This window comes from Indicator indicator, chromosome Z (assembly GCF_027791375.1).
Source record: "Indicator indicator isolate 239-I01 chromosome Z, UM_Iind_1.1, whole genome shotgun sequence".
In the NCBI taxonomy this organism is placed as follows: domain Eukaryota; kingdom Metazoa; phylum Chordata; class Aves; order Piciformes; family Indicatoridae; genus Indicator; species Indicator indicator.
Window position 1 is genome coordinate 45,503,932 of NC_072053.1, and position 13,807 is coordinate 45,517,738.

Sequence of the window (13,807 nt, forward strand, 5' to 3'; positions counted from 1 at the left end):
CTCTTTGCTTCTTCACTCGTCTCTCTGTAGTACCTGCTTCTGAAAACCTACATCTGCTAGGAGAATTATTAAAATCCTAATCATCAAGAGCAAATGATGCTTGAAACAGAGAAGCAGATATGTTTGACAAGTATTTTCAGGAAAGCAAACTTCCATAAAACCAGTCAATTCTTCTGAATAAGACTGTGACTGTGGTCTACTACAACCCTTTCCTGAATTTACTGAATTCTCTAACACCTTAACACAAAGACACAGGGTGTGAAATACAACCATTTAAATCAATGTTCTTTCCTCTCACTTGAAGCATACAATTTAAAACAACAGTACCAAAAGAGTAATATTATTTTATAGCCATCTCACATATGTTCATTCACCATAATGCTGACAGATTTGTAGAGGAGTTTTGAATAGGTAACACAATTCAACTAGAACATGCATAAGTTTAAACAGACGGCAGTCAACATCCTTCACTTTGAACAATCTGCCAGTAGATGAGAGAAAGGAAGGAGAAAATACAAATATGTTGCACAATCCCACAGAATTGTAATTAGTGATAGAACAAGAGGGAATGGCCTCAAGCTGTGACTGGGTAGGTTTAGACTGGACATTAAGAAATGTTTTTTCGCAGCATGAGTGGTCAGGTATTGAATGTGCTGCCCATGGAGGTGGCAGAGTCACCAACCCTGGATGTGTTTAAAGGTGGTTTGGATGTGGTGCTTGGGGATATGGTTTAGGGGTGAGCCTTGTAGAATAGGGTTATTGGTTGGACTTGGTGATCCTGAGGGTCTTTTCCAACCTGAATGTTTCTGTGATTCTGTGATTCTGAGAATTCAAAACACATGAAACAAAACCAAACACCACTTACTTCAGATTTGGAGGACGTGTTTTCCTCCATGTCAGAATCATTTGGATCCACAATATCATCAAATGGTGGCAATGTAGGCGTCTTCTTTTCCAGAGCATCACTTTCAATTTTGACTTTCCCCACCCTAAGTTGAGATTTATCCTTTCTTTGTTTTTTGTCAGCTGAACAAGTAAGTATCAGGGGCGGGGTGCTAGAAAAATTTTTGAATAAAGAATCTGAGCCATTTTTTTTCCTTTTTTTGACAGCAGGTTCATCAGAATCTAGAACAGAGGACCTTTTTGTGGGGGTCTTCTTTTCGTGCTGTTGTCCACAAGTTATAGTAAGGATGGCAGTGTTTTCAGATTTCGGCTCCTTAGACATGGGTTTCGGTTCCTTGAAGGCCATTTTAGGAACTTTTTTTTCATCTTTTAGTGGTTTATTTTCTTTGGGTTTCTTAGATGATTCTTTGGAAGATTTGTTGTGTTCCCTGGAAGGATCTTTGAAGGCACTTTTATGTTCTTTTGAGTCTTTAGAAGTTTTTTCCTTGTGCTCTTTAGTTAATTTATGAGTCTTTGAAAATATGTTACTACTGCTGCTGCTGCTGCTGCTATTTGTGTTCAGAGTCCTAGCTGGGTCCTGCAAAAAGTGGATGCAAATTTTATTTCCCAAAAAACACACACAAAAAAGGAGAAGAACCCTTAACATCCCAAAAAGACAGACACAATATGGACACATGATTCACATTAACACTTGGAACTGCAGGCTGAAAACCAGAAACTGGAAGCTTATGATTTGAGCGGTGAACAAGAGAACCCACAAAAGACTGTTCTGGGCAAACAGGGGATTGAGCCCTGTTTGTCGTGTTTGCTTGCTGCATTTTCTATCACAGGGTACTTTGTACTGTAAATCTGAGACATCCAATCAGACCATGACAGCTGCTCAACAAATAACACATTTGTAGACTAAAACACTTCCATAACTGTAAGGCAAAGAAGGTATCCTGATCTCATCTGTACATCTTGCAAGGTCAGACTCTGATTTCACACCACAACATGTAACTCCCAATTTGGTGAAATACAAGTCTGAAAAAGCAGTATTCTCTGAAAATTGTTTCACACCTCTCCAGTTGCTGTCAGACTTTAGGAAACTAATTAACAAACAAAGCAGTTGGGAGGAAGGAAGGGAAGTTTGTCAAATTTTATGAAATCATTAAACAGAGTACATTGGCATGCCCATGCCAGTCTGCTGTACCAAAGCACAGTTTAGCCTACAAATTTCATAAAAACATGCCTTATTTTCATGTGTAATAAAAACCCCTCTTCAAATATTCTGCATATTGAAATAATGTGTCCATCGTAAGCCAATGGAATAGAATTACTGTCAAAGATGCCTCCTGCTCTGGAGAGGAAAAGAGAAGGAAGTTATGTAAAAGGAATTACAGAAATTCTTATTTCTGTTGAATATAAATACGTTTGTTATTGAACAAAAATGCTAGCTTATTTTGGAAAAAAAAAATCCACAACATTTTGAAAGCTTCCACAAATACTGTGGTATTCTTTCACTTGCTACCTGCATGATAGAGAAGAATTTACCTGCTGCTAGTTCTTCTAGCAGATTATTAGTGTCACACATTTACAGAGTTTTCCACATTTCAGCTTGTCCATCACACCAAACTGTCATAACTAATGACATCAGAAGAATTAGAACCAGATGGAGAATTACAAGGTTCAATGGATTGACAGAGGAAGCCAAAAGGGGAAGAAAGCATAAAACTTTTTTTCCCGTAGTCACACATGGAAATAAGGGCTTTTGGGGTTTTGTTTATAAACCTCATTTCACTTCAGCTAACACTACAGCTCATTCCAAAAGACATAGTCATCCCAGCAAAACTCATCAAGTTGTTTCTCTATATTCCGTGCACATTGTATTTACATAATACCAACAGTCACAGTAATAAAATTGATTTAAAACTAACACAATTATCTGTAGCTAACCTGAAGCCGTATTTACTCTGAGAAAATACATAAAAGTAAGGTTTCATGCACTTCTGCCTGTCCTCTGTATTTCCAAGTCTAAAGGTTTGTTTTAGAATCACCGTACTTCAACTCACTAATACCATTAAAATAATCACGAAATAATGGAACTTCAGGGATACAAGCACCTATATTTTTTCACACATATTTGTCCTGGTTTTGCTTGGGATAGAGTTAATATTCTTCCAAGTAGCTGGTACAGTGTTGTGATTTGAATTTAGCATGAGAACAATATTAATAACACACTGACATTTCAGTTGTTGCTAAGTCCCTAAAGAGGGATTTTTCAGTTTCCCATGCCCTGTGGTAAGCAAGTGTACCAGAAGCTAGGAAGGAGCATGGCCAGGACAGCTGACCTGAACTAGCCAAAAAGACATTCCGTATCATATGGATACTATGCTTAGTATATAAACTAAAGGGAGTTGGCCAGGAGGGGCTGATCAGTGCAAAAGGACTAGCTGAGCACCATTTAGTGGGGGATGAGCACCTGCATTGTACATCTCTTTCATAGTTTTCTTTTTTACTCTTTTTTTTTTTTTTGCTATCATCCTTTTCATTATAATTGCTATTATTACAGTATTTTGGTTTAGTTACTAAACTGTTCTTATCTCAATCCACAAGTTTCACTTCTTTTCCTGGTTTTCCTCCCCATCCCACTGAGGTGTACAGCTGCCAACTGGGGTTAAACTATTTTAGAAGAGGATGTGTGACAGAAAGCAAACTGACAATTACATCTTACATTACTTTTTTATAAGTGAATGCTAAACAACAATACCACTTGGTTGCACTGGTTTTACTCTCTTGACTGCAATTCTCCTCTAACCAGAAAGTCTGTGTCATGCTTTATAATAGCAAATGGGTAAGCAAATATTCAGAGGTTTCCATACTTGGAGTTTAGAACTGACCTCGAAATTACTTTGGTATTCACGTACAAAACAAACCAAAACCAAGTCAAGCACATCAAAGTGCTATTGCTGCAGCAGAAATACCCTAAAACCATTCAGTTCAGAAATCTGGAGTACACACACCCATAGTTTTGCTACAGACAGCTTACACCCAAGAACTACCAAGACTTCTTTACAACTCCAGTTCTTGAGGCATGTTTAAGTGACTTTTGAACACTGAAGTTGCTTCATCACTGAGGTTATTCCAAATGACAAAACCAAAACTCTATTTACACATTGTTTGGAACTCTCCTGGCCCCCAGCTGAAAAACAAAACAAAACAAAAACCCAAAAAACTCTGAAGACAAAAAAATCCAAGGGTTCTCAGCTCCTAGGATTATCAGAAAAAAACCCAAACTCTGGTATACCCCAGTCAAGATTACTTTAGTGTTTCCATTTCTCCAAAATAGATGATGATTCAGTAAGGCAGATTTCTACAACTCATTCTTTAAGAGATACAAGAACAGTTGCTCATTAGTATTTTAAGTGGAACAGGAAGAGACAAAGTGTGCTGTGGGGAGGGGGAAAAAATAATATTCACAGACTGGCAAGAAATAGTGTTTTGATATAATGTCTCTTACCACTATTAAAAGCTCCAGTGACCAGAATACAAGGCTGAAAAAATAATTACTTCAAGTGGAGAGTATTGCTGGTGAACATCCCTGTTTTGAAACCAGTTAATAAACATTCCTTTGTAAAAAATCTAATGTGATGCACAACAAATCTCCTACTGACTCCTGCAACTTTCTGCTATGGGTCCAACTCACTGCAGGTGGTTGGGTTGCTTCAGCAAAAAGACTTCAAATGTTCACTTACAAAGACAAGAACAGCAAACATGCAACACTCTCTTCACCTAGCTTCACCCAAACCACACTCCACCTTCTTCAGACGTCTGGCAGAAATTAATTGTCTGAATATAGTTCAGAAAATGACATTCTGGGTTAGTTTTGGCTCACAGTGAAGACAAAGGTCACAGAATCATAGAATCACTCGGGGTTGGAAGGGACCACAAGGATCATCTGGTTCCAACCCCCCTGCCATGGGCAGGGACACCTCACACGAGATCAGGCTGGCCAGAGCCTCATCCAGCCTGGCCTTAAACACCTCCAGAGATGGGGCCTCAACCACCTCCCTGGACAACCTATTGCAGGCTCTCACCACTCTCATAGGGAAGAACTTCTTCCTCACATCCAGTCTGAATCTCCCCAATTCCAGCTGTGTTCCATTCCCCCTAGTCCTATCACTACCTGAGATCCTAAAAAAGTCCCTCCCCAGCTTTCTTGTAGGCCCCCTTCAGATACTGGAAGGCCACAAGAAGGTCACCTCAGAGCCTTCTCTTCTCCAGACTGAACAGCCCCAACTCTTTCAGTCTCTCCTCACAGGAGAGGTGCTCCAGCCCTCTGATCATCCTGGTGGCCCTTCTCTGGACACGTTCCAGCACCTCCATATCCCTCTTGTAATAGGGGCTCCAGAACTGGATGCACTACTCCAGGTGGGGTCTCACAGAGTAGAGGGGGAGAATCACCTCCCTTGACCTGCTGGCCACATTTCTCCAGATGCAGCCCAGGATCTGGTTGGCTTTCTGGGCTACAAATGCACATTGACAGCTCATGTTGAGCTTCTCGTCCACCAGCACCCCAAAGTCCCTCTCCTCAGGGCTGCTCTCCAGCCACTCACTGCCCAGCCTGGATTTGTGCTTGGGATTGCCTCGACCCAGATGCAGGACCCTGCCCTTGGTCTTGTTGAACCTCATGAGGCTGGCTTGTGCCCACCTCTCCAGCCTGTCAAGGTCCCTCTGGATGCCATCCCTTCCCTCCAGCGTGTCTGCTGCACCACACAGCTTGGTGTCAGCAAACTTGCTGAGGCTGCACTCCATGCTACTGTCCATGTCACCGACAAAGATGTTGAACAAGACTGGTCCCAGGACTGACCCCTGAGGGACTCCACTTGTCATTGGCCTCCACTGGGACATGGAGCCATTGACAGCCACTCTTTGGGTGTGGCCATCAAGCCAGTTCTTTATCCATCTCGTGGTCCCCCCATCAAACCCATGTGTCACCAGTTTGGAGACCAGGATGTGGTGCGGGACAGTGTCGAAGGCTTTGCTCAGGTCTAGGTAAATGACATCAGTTGCTCTCCCCTCATCTATTAAGGCTGTGACCTTTTCATAGAAGGCCACCAGGTTTGTCAGGCAGGATTTGCCCTTGGTGAAGCCATGCTGACTGTACCCAGTCACCTCTTCACTATTCTTCTGTCTCAGTAGTGCCTCCAGGAGAATCTGATCCATGATCTTAGCAGGCACAGAGGTGAGACTGACTGGCCTGTAGTTCCCTGGTTCTTCCTTCTTACTGTTTTGAAAATGGGAGTAATGTTTCCCCTTTTCCAGTCAGTGGGGACTTCCCCAGACTGCCAGGACTTTTGGAATATAATAGAGAGGGGTTTAGCAACCTCATCTGCCAGTTCTCTCAGTACCTGTGGGTGTATCCCATCAGGTCCCATGGACTTGAACACTTTCAGGTTCTTCAGGTGATCACGAACCTGATCTTCACTTATAATGGGCAGTTCTTCCTCCTGGTTCTTGCCATTAGCTTCCATGACTATTCCAGGAGTGTGGCTGGAGGCCCTTGCAGTGAAGACTGAGTCATTGAGAACCTTGCAGTGAAGACTGAGTCACTGAAAACCTCAGCCTTTTCCAGGTCACTTGTGACCATTTCTCCTGTTTCCTTTCTGAGGAGACCCACACCTTCCCTAGTCTTCTTTTTACCATTAATATAACTATAGAAATTCTTGGTGTTCCCTTTAACCTCCCTGGCTAGATTCAATTCAAACTGTGCTTTGGCTTTCCTAACCAGGTCTCTTGCTGCTCAGGCAGCTTCCTTATATACCCCCATTCCAGCTGTCCTTTCCTCCACTCCTTGTAGAGCTTCCTTTTAAGTAATAGCATGTCCAGCAGCTCCTTGCTCATCCAGGCAGGCCTCCTAGCATTCTTCCCTGCTTTCCTCTTTGTTGCTATACATTGCTCCTGGACACAGAGGAGGTGGTCCTTGAATACTGACCAGCTGTCCTGGGCCCCTCTTCCCTCTAGGGCTTCATCCTACGATATTTTACCCAGCAGATCCCTGAAGTGATCAAAGTCTGCACGCCTAAAGTCTAGGGTCAGAAGCTTAGAATACATCCTCCTGGCTGCCCTGAGGATCTTAAATTCAACTGCTTCATGGTCACTGCAGCCAAGGCTGTCTCTGAGCCTCACATTGGTTACCAGCCCTTCCCTGTTGGTGAGAACAAGGTCCAGCATAGCACCTTTTCTTGTTGGTGCCTCTACCATTAAGTTGTCATCTATGCAACCCAGGAACATCCTGGATTGCTGGTGCCTTGCTGTGTTGTCCCTCCAGCAGATGTCAGGGTGGTTGAAATCCCCCATGAGGACCAGGGCTTGTGACCTGAAAGCCACTTCTATTTGCCTGTGGAGGGCCTCATCTGCTTGGCTCTGCTGGTCAGGTGGCCTGTAGCAGACCCCTACAGTAACATCTCCTTCCCCTGTCTTGCCTTTAATTTTAACCCATACACTCTCAACCAGCTCTTCATCCTTCCCCAGGTGGAGCTCCACTGATTCCAGCTGGTCACTGACATAGAGGGCAACACCTCCTCCTCTCCTTCCCTGCCTATCCTTCCTAGAGAGCTTGTACTCATCTATCCCTACATTCCAGTCATGGGTATCATCCCACCAGGTTACAGTAATAACCACTATGTCATGGCATCCCAGCAGCACAGTGACCCTTAATTCATTCTGTTTGTTGCCCAAGCTGTGTGCATTTGCATAGAGGCACTTCAGCTGGGCTGGCCCTGTCCTCCTCTTGTGCCAACTCCCCTTGATTTCCACAGAGTCTCCTGGTGCATCATTTGTGGCTTGCCTCAGGGCAGCAAGTTAAGAGCCCTCACTAGCTCTCCATCCCTCTGCCTCTGGTGAGCTGCCCCACTGTTTGTCACTGGCCAGCTGGAGATTATTAACCCCTTCCTCCTTCAAATCTAGTTTAAAGCCCTGTCAATGAGCCCTGCCAACTCCTTTTGCCCCTCTGGGACAAGTGCATCCCATTTGTTGTTTGCAGCTCTGGTGCCTTGTAAACCAAGCTGTGATCATAGAACCCAAAGCCCTGTCGATGACACCAGCCCTGGAGCCATGAATTGACCTTTTGGCTCTTCCTATATATTCCCTTGTCCATCGCTTATGTGAGAGGGATAAAGGAGAACACAACTTGAGCTCCTGATCCCTTTAGCAGTTGCCCTAAGTCTCTTTTAATTGATTGTGAGTCTGTCATTGTTACATCATCACTACCCACTTGAAAGACCAGAAGTGGGTAGTAGTCTGAAGGACTCACAAGGTTGGGAACTTTACCTACAAAGTCCCTTACCTGGGCACCAGGGAGGCAGCAGACCTCTCTATGAAGTGGGTTTGGTCTGCATATTGGGCCCTCTGCTCCCTTCAGTAGGGAGTCTCCTATAACGATGACCCTACGAGGTTTCTTTACAGGATTAGTTTTGATGGCTGGCCTGAGGAAACTTGTCACTGGTGCAGCTTCTGACCTTCTTGAGTCCTCATCCTTACCGATGTCCTGTTCCTCCTGCAGAGCCTCATACCTATTCAGCAAGTGCACTGTAGGCAGTGTGCTGCTTAAAGTAGCACACTTGCTCCGTTTGCATTTGTTCCATTGGGCAGAGACCTGTTCCCAGTGACCCTGATCATGTGGGTTACTACATGGAGGCTGAGGGGCTTGCTGATGGGAGGGTATCAAACTCCCTGCTCCACTAAGAGTTACCCCGTGTTCTGATTTTGTGGAGGTTAGATTATGGAAATAGGGAATTTCCCTTTCACAGTCTCTTATAGTTCTAAGCCTTTCCACCTCTTCTTTTAGTTCGGCCACAATGTTCATCAGATCCAGGTAAACCAACATTATAGCCAAATCCAAAGAAATTATTGGAAACTGAACTCTAGAAAGTGGCCCAAGCTCACAAGAACCCCTGTAACAGATGGTAAAGTGTTGAAGTCATCTTCAGTATCCAAGCAGATGGAAATGCATCCTAGTCGAAATAGCCAGTTATAGCACCTGGTATAGGCAGGTATCTTCCTTTTAGGCATTAAGCAGTCAATTTAGCATGCACCTTCAGTCTAATCTTCAGATCCAATCTACCTTAGCAACTTCTTAGGGAAATAATAATAAAAAAAATCATATATACACACACACACCTTTATATACACACACACACATATATATACACACACACACATATATATACACACACACACATATATATACACACACACACATATATATACACACACACACACACACACACCCCCTTTAAATGTCACATCATCTGCATTAGACATTGTGAGGAACTCAGGTACAATGGAAACCAGGCAGAAACATATCAAAGAACTGCCTTCTCCTGCCTCCGTGATGTATCCCTACTGCTGTGGCACATTCTTACCAACACACACACACTCAGGTACACCCATAGTTCACTACCTGACTTTTCTTAAAAGTACAAGATTTGGTACAGCTAAAGAACATGAAAGTTATTGATAAAAATGGGTATTGCCCCTTGCAGTACGTGCACTGCAAGAATAAGTAACACATTTCACATTGATAGAATGCTAAGCAATATACTAAAATCCCAAACAATAGGAAGGAGAAAAGGCATTCATGTCAATTCATTTATAAAGCAAGTCAATGCATTTCTTATTTGGATAAATTACATTATGTTCTTGATTACCCCACACCATTCATTTAATTTGTCAAGCTAAAGAAATTAGGTACTGTTTTGGAAAGGCCTATTTATATTACACAAAAGGTTCATTGGACTATATATCTTTATCATGTCCTAGGTTGGGGATTAAATTTGATATTCTAGAGACCCATGAAACATTGCTGTCTTTGAAACACCCAGTAAAGAGTTAACCACTGAAAATTAAACAAAATTGAAAGTACTAAAGAGGAAAACTTTAACAGATCATTTGGTGGAGTGAAAGGTAAAGTTTTCCAAAATATTTAATAAATAAAATTATTATTATAGTCTCTTTACATTTTTGTAGATCACACTTAAATCAAGAGAATCCCGTAATACTACAGCAGACCACTAGACTTCCTTCTGGGAAAGATGGAAAACAATTGTGAACGCCCAGAAAAGTGGTACCTTTGTCACCCATTCTCACAACTATCTTTCTTCTGCATTATTTTCATGTGGGGAACAGTAACTCCACAACAAAGAAACGTCAAGGCTTATTTGCACTGAACTTTATGTAGAAATTTATCTAGAAACAGTATTTTTTCTCAAGTTTACTCCTAGTGAAAGCACTACTGCCTTAAGTATCATGTGGCAAAGTAAGTCTCACCTTTGGCCCATGAGATGATTTCTTCTTTGTGGCAGAAAAAGACAGGGAGTTACCGGGAAGGCTGGGGAGATGGAGGCTCTGTCCTGAGGAGAATGATACGCCATCTGACATTACCATGATCTGTTGGCAGAGGAAAAGCACGACAATCAAAGAATACTGACAAGAGACAGACAGTCTCACTGTCTACTTAAAGACTACTATATCATATTGGTTGGACAATAAAACTTCTCCAGCAAACAGTATCTGTGCTTCTTCTCAACAGGTTAACAAAACCACACTCTCATTTAATGAACACATAACATCTTTCAATTTCCATGCAAATACAACATGATCCACCCAGAAAATGGCATAACGTACTATGGCTGCTCACATGCCATGGCACTGAAGCTCCTAGCACTCTTTCAGTTGTCCTGATCAATGTCTAGTATACTTCAGATGTCACCTCATTGGTAGTAAAAGGCTGTTGACACCCCATAATTTGTATCTATTTATATCCCATATTTATGTGCAGCAGTCTTTGCTTTCAAATAAGTGAAGGGAAGTAAGACTGTAATGGGTATTGGTAACACGGATTTTGCGGCAGTGGTGGCCTCTGTGAAGAGAGTCCAGGAATTTCCTCACATCGTACACATCTGCATCTGGCCAGCTCCAACTGGGCCCCCTCCCCCCCACAAGCTGAGATGATGGTGCCTCAAGTGGAACACACTGCACAGGCACACAAGGTAAGGAGAAAAAAAAAATTGTGGGAAAAAAGAAAAAGGTGAAAAACTGCAGCATGAAAACCAAGGTCAAAGACAGAGAAGAGGTGCTGCTCCAGGTGCTGGCCAATGTATCTCCCATGCAACTCATGGAGAGATCATGCTGGAGCAGTTCTTGAAGGACTGCACACCAATGAGAGGCCCTGTGCTGGGGAAGAGGGAAAAGTGTGAGGAGAAGAGCAGCAGAGAGGAGCAGTGATGGATTGAGAGCAATCCCCATTCCATATACTCTGTCGCCACTCAGAGAGGTGGAGGAGACAGACTAGTCCTGAATAATGGAGTGAAGTTGAGCCCAGGAAGGTAGTAGTTGGAGGGTGGTGGTGTTCTACCACTTCCTAGCACAGCTACTCATTTACCTAGTGTTTCAAAACACAAACTGCTAGAGGTGACTTACCTGCTATCTGAAAAGCCCCTGCAAAGTTGCAAAGAAGCTGCAGAGTTCTGCACCTGCATAGAATTGTTGCTCTCTTTCCACAGGTTCTTATGCATGAGGTCATACTTAGATATGTACAGTCCACATTACCTCTCCAAGTCAAGTAGCCTACAGCTTCTTCAAGACAGGATTCCAATTTATTATTTTTTTTAAACACCACTCCAAATGGACTTCTGAGACAATGTTTCTAGGCAAGGTTTTAGACCATTAACAGTTCCAGTATTGTGGACTGCATGTTTAGAAACAGGATGATAGTCTGCAGGATGATCAACAGGGCCAGGATGAACAGTATTAGTACCATCTGAAGTCTGGCAGATTTGAAAATCTAGTTCCACACAGCAAGAAAAGAAATCCCATACAGTTTTTAGAAGACAAAACCTGGACATTTCAAAATGTGAGCCCTACAAATTTCATTATACTGAATCTTGCAGCCTGTTACTTCATTCTAAATCCTGTGGGAAAAGGCACTTGTAGACACTAAATTTTAATGTGATTAAAAACATATGCAATAAGATAGAACTTCAGATAAGGCTACAGACTTTACCATCTGTAAAAAAAAAAAAAAAAGCCCAAAAGACAAGAAAGTATCAAGTAAAATTAACTTGTTGGCCCCTCTGATAAAAAAACCACTTCTGTCTTCCAAATTGATCTCTGTCAGAAAAATAATATGGTCCTCATTAAAGTCCACTGTACCAGAAAAAAAATTAATCTCTTCACTGACAAAATCCAGGAACATTAGTAACTCCTCTCCTCAGCCCTTTCTATAAGCTAGCAGTTCAATGAAACCACACAAGCTAGTGGAGTAAGACTGGCAGGCAGACAAGAAGGCTGGCACAGCTGAATAGAGAGACTTGACTGCAACTCTGGTAAAAACAGGAGAGGCTATGGTCATGGAAGAAGGGGCATATCACTCAGGATGCCTACAAAGTTGTTGTGAGGCTACATAGGGAGAAAATGAGAAGGGCCAAAGCCCAACTACGATTTAATCTGGCTTCAGCTGTTAAAGGCAACACTCATTTCCAAGAAGGAAACACGAGTCCCACCCACCTCAGTTCAGTCCTTAGGAAGAAGATGAAGGATATCCTCCTAGAAGCCTCCTCCAGCCACAGGAGGGACAAGAGCATAACTGCAAACAGTCAGCATAGGTTTACCGAGAATAATACTCTCCAACTCACGACTAGATTTATGACATATGGACTGGATAAATAGATGAAAAGATAAGTGAAGAACTACTTTGTCTGCTGGAATCAAATGATTTCCTTCAACTGTGCGAGGTCCAGCTAGAGGCCAGTGACTACCAGTGCCAGTTGCAGAGCACAGCTGCTTCAGAACCAGTCAGGACAGAGCAGAGACATAGACCTTGATGTGGTGGTAGGCGATGATACATGGCCCAATACAAATCCAGACAGGCCTCAAGATGTCTAGACAGGTCCTTTCTCTCCCCTCCTTCCTGCCACAATAACAGGGCAATGTGGGAAAAGGAACAAAGGGGACAGGACCTTGCCTGTCTGGTAAGCAAGATGCCCGTCTGGGGTCAGAGTACGTAAGCTCCCCCAGATACGAGGTCCTGGCCTCTGCCTTTTATGGTCATAGCCTGGCAGAATGTTTTCCAGTGGGCAGCTACATGTTAGCTTCAGTGCCCCATCGGACCAAGTGACCTCTGGCATTTTGTATATATACACGTGGGTAGGTAGCCTGGGGGCCTTGCTCAGATCCGCCTCACTCCAATCTGCCTTGCTTAAGCCTTGCCCACATCTGCTGAAGCCTCGCCTCACTTCAAGCTTTGTCATCTCGAGTGTCCTGCCTTGCTTCGAGTGTCTGGTCCAGAGCCCTGGGATAAAGCCTGAGCCTCGAATTGGATTACAAACCAAGAGTTTCTGGAGCCTGTCAGCAGAGAGAGCGAGCTAGGGACTATCTCCAAATTCCTACTCTAATCTTCATGAGTAAACCCTGGCCTGCTCACGTCTTCCTCAGGGTTATTGGTTGGCCTTTGGTTTATTAGTGGGTGAGGCTATTTGTGTCATAGCTTTTGGCAGTCTCTGAACTCTCTAAATTGTATTAAAAATTGCCACAAGCATCCTGGAAGAATTCATGACTGAATAGAACCCGTAAATAATTCTATCAGTTTTGTACATAGTTTTGGGATGGGGTTTTTGGGAAAATAAAAATAACTGTATTTTATAATTCCTGCCTCGTTAATTTAACCCAAATTAATACACTTGATGCACAGGTTTTGTGTGGTTTTTCCCTTTGTAGGAAAAAGCAAGAGGAGCAGAGGAACTCAACACAAGCTGGCAGCTCTCACAGGAGAGGCTAATCACACCTGGGCATTGCCAGGGCAATGGCTACTGCAGCCACACCCACAATGTTAAAAGAAACTCTGAAGGATTAGAGAGACCTAGTC

General features: G+C 43.0%; 1 protein-coding gene across 1 annotated transcript in view; it reads right to left on the minus strand.

The window, feature by feature from the left end:
* Positions 1 to 13,807, minus strand: part of MLLT3 (MLLT3 super elongation complex subunit) — a 124,112-nt gene that overhangs the window by 30,551 nt on the left and 79,754 nt on the right. Inside the window, exons 5-6 of the mRNA XM_054397582.1 lie at positions 10,213 to 10,332; positions 866 to 1,480 (exon numbers count right to left, since the gene is read on the minus strand). Of these exons, the coding sequence (XP_054253557.1) occupies positions 866 to 1,480; positions 10,213 to 10,332 (735 nt within the window). The remainder of the gene's footprint in view (positions 1 to 865; positions 1,481 to 10,212; positions 10,333 to 13,807) is intronic.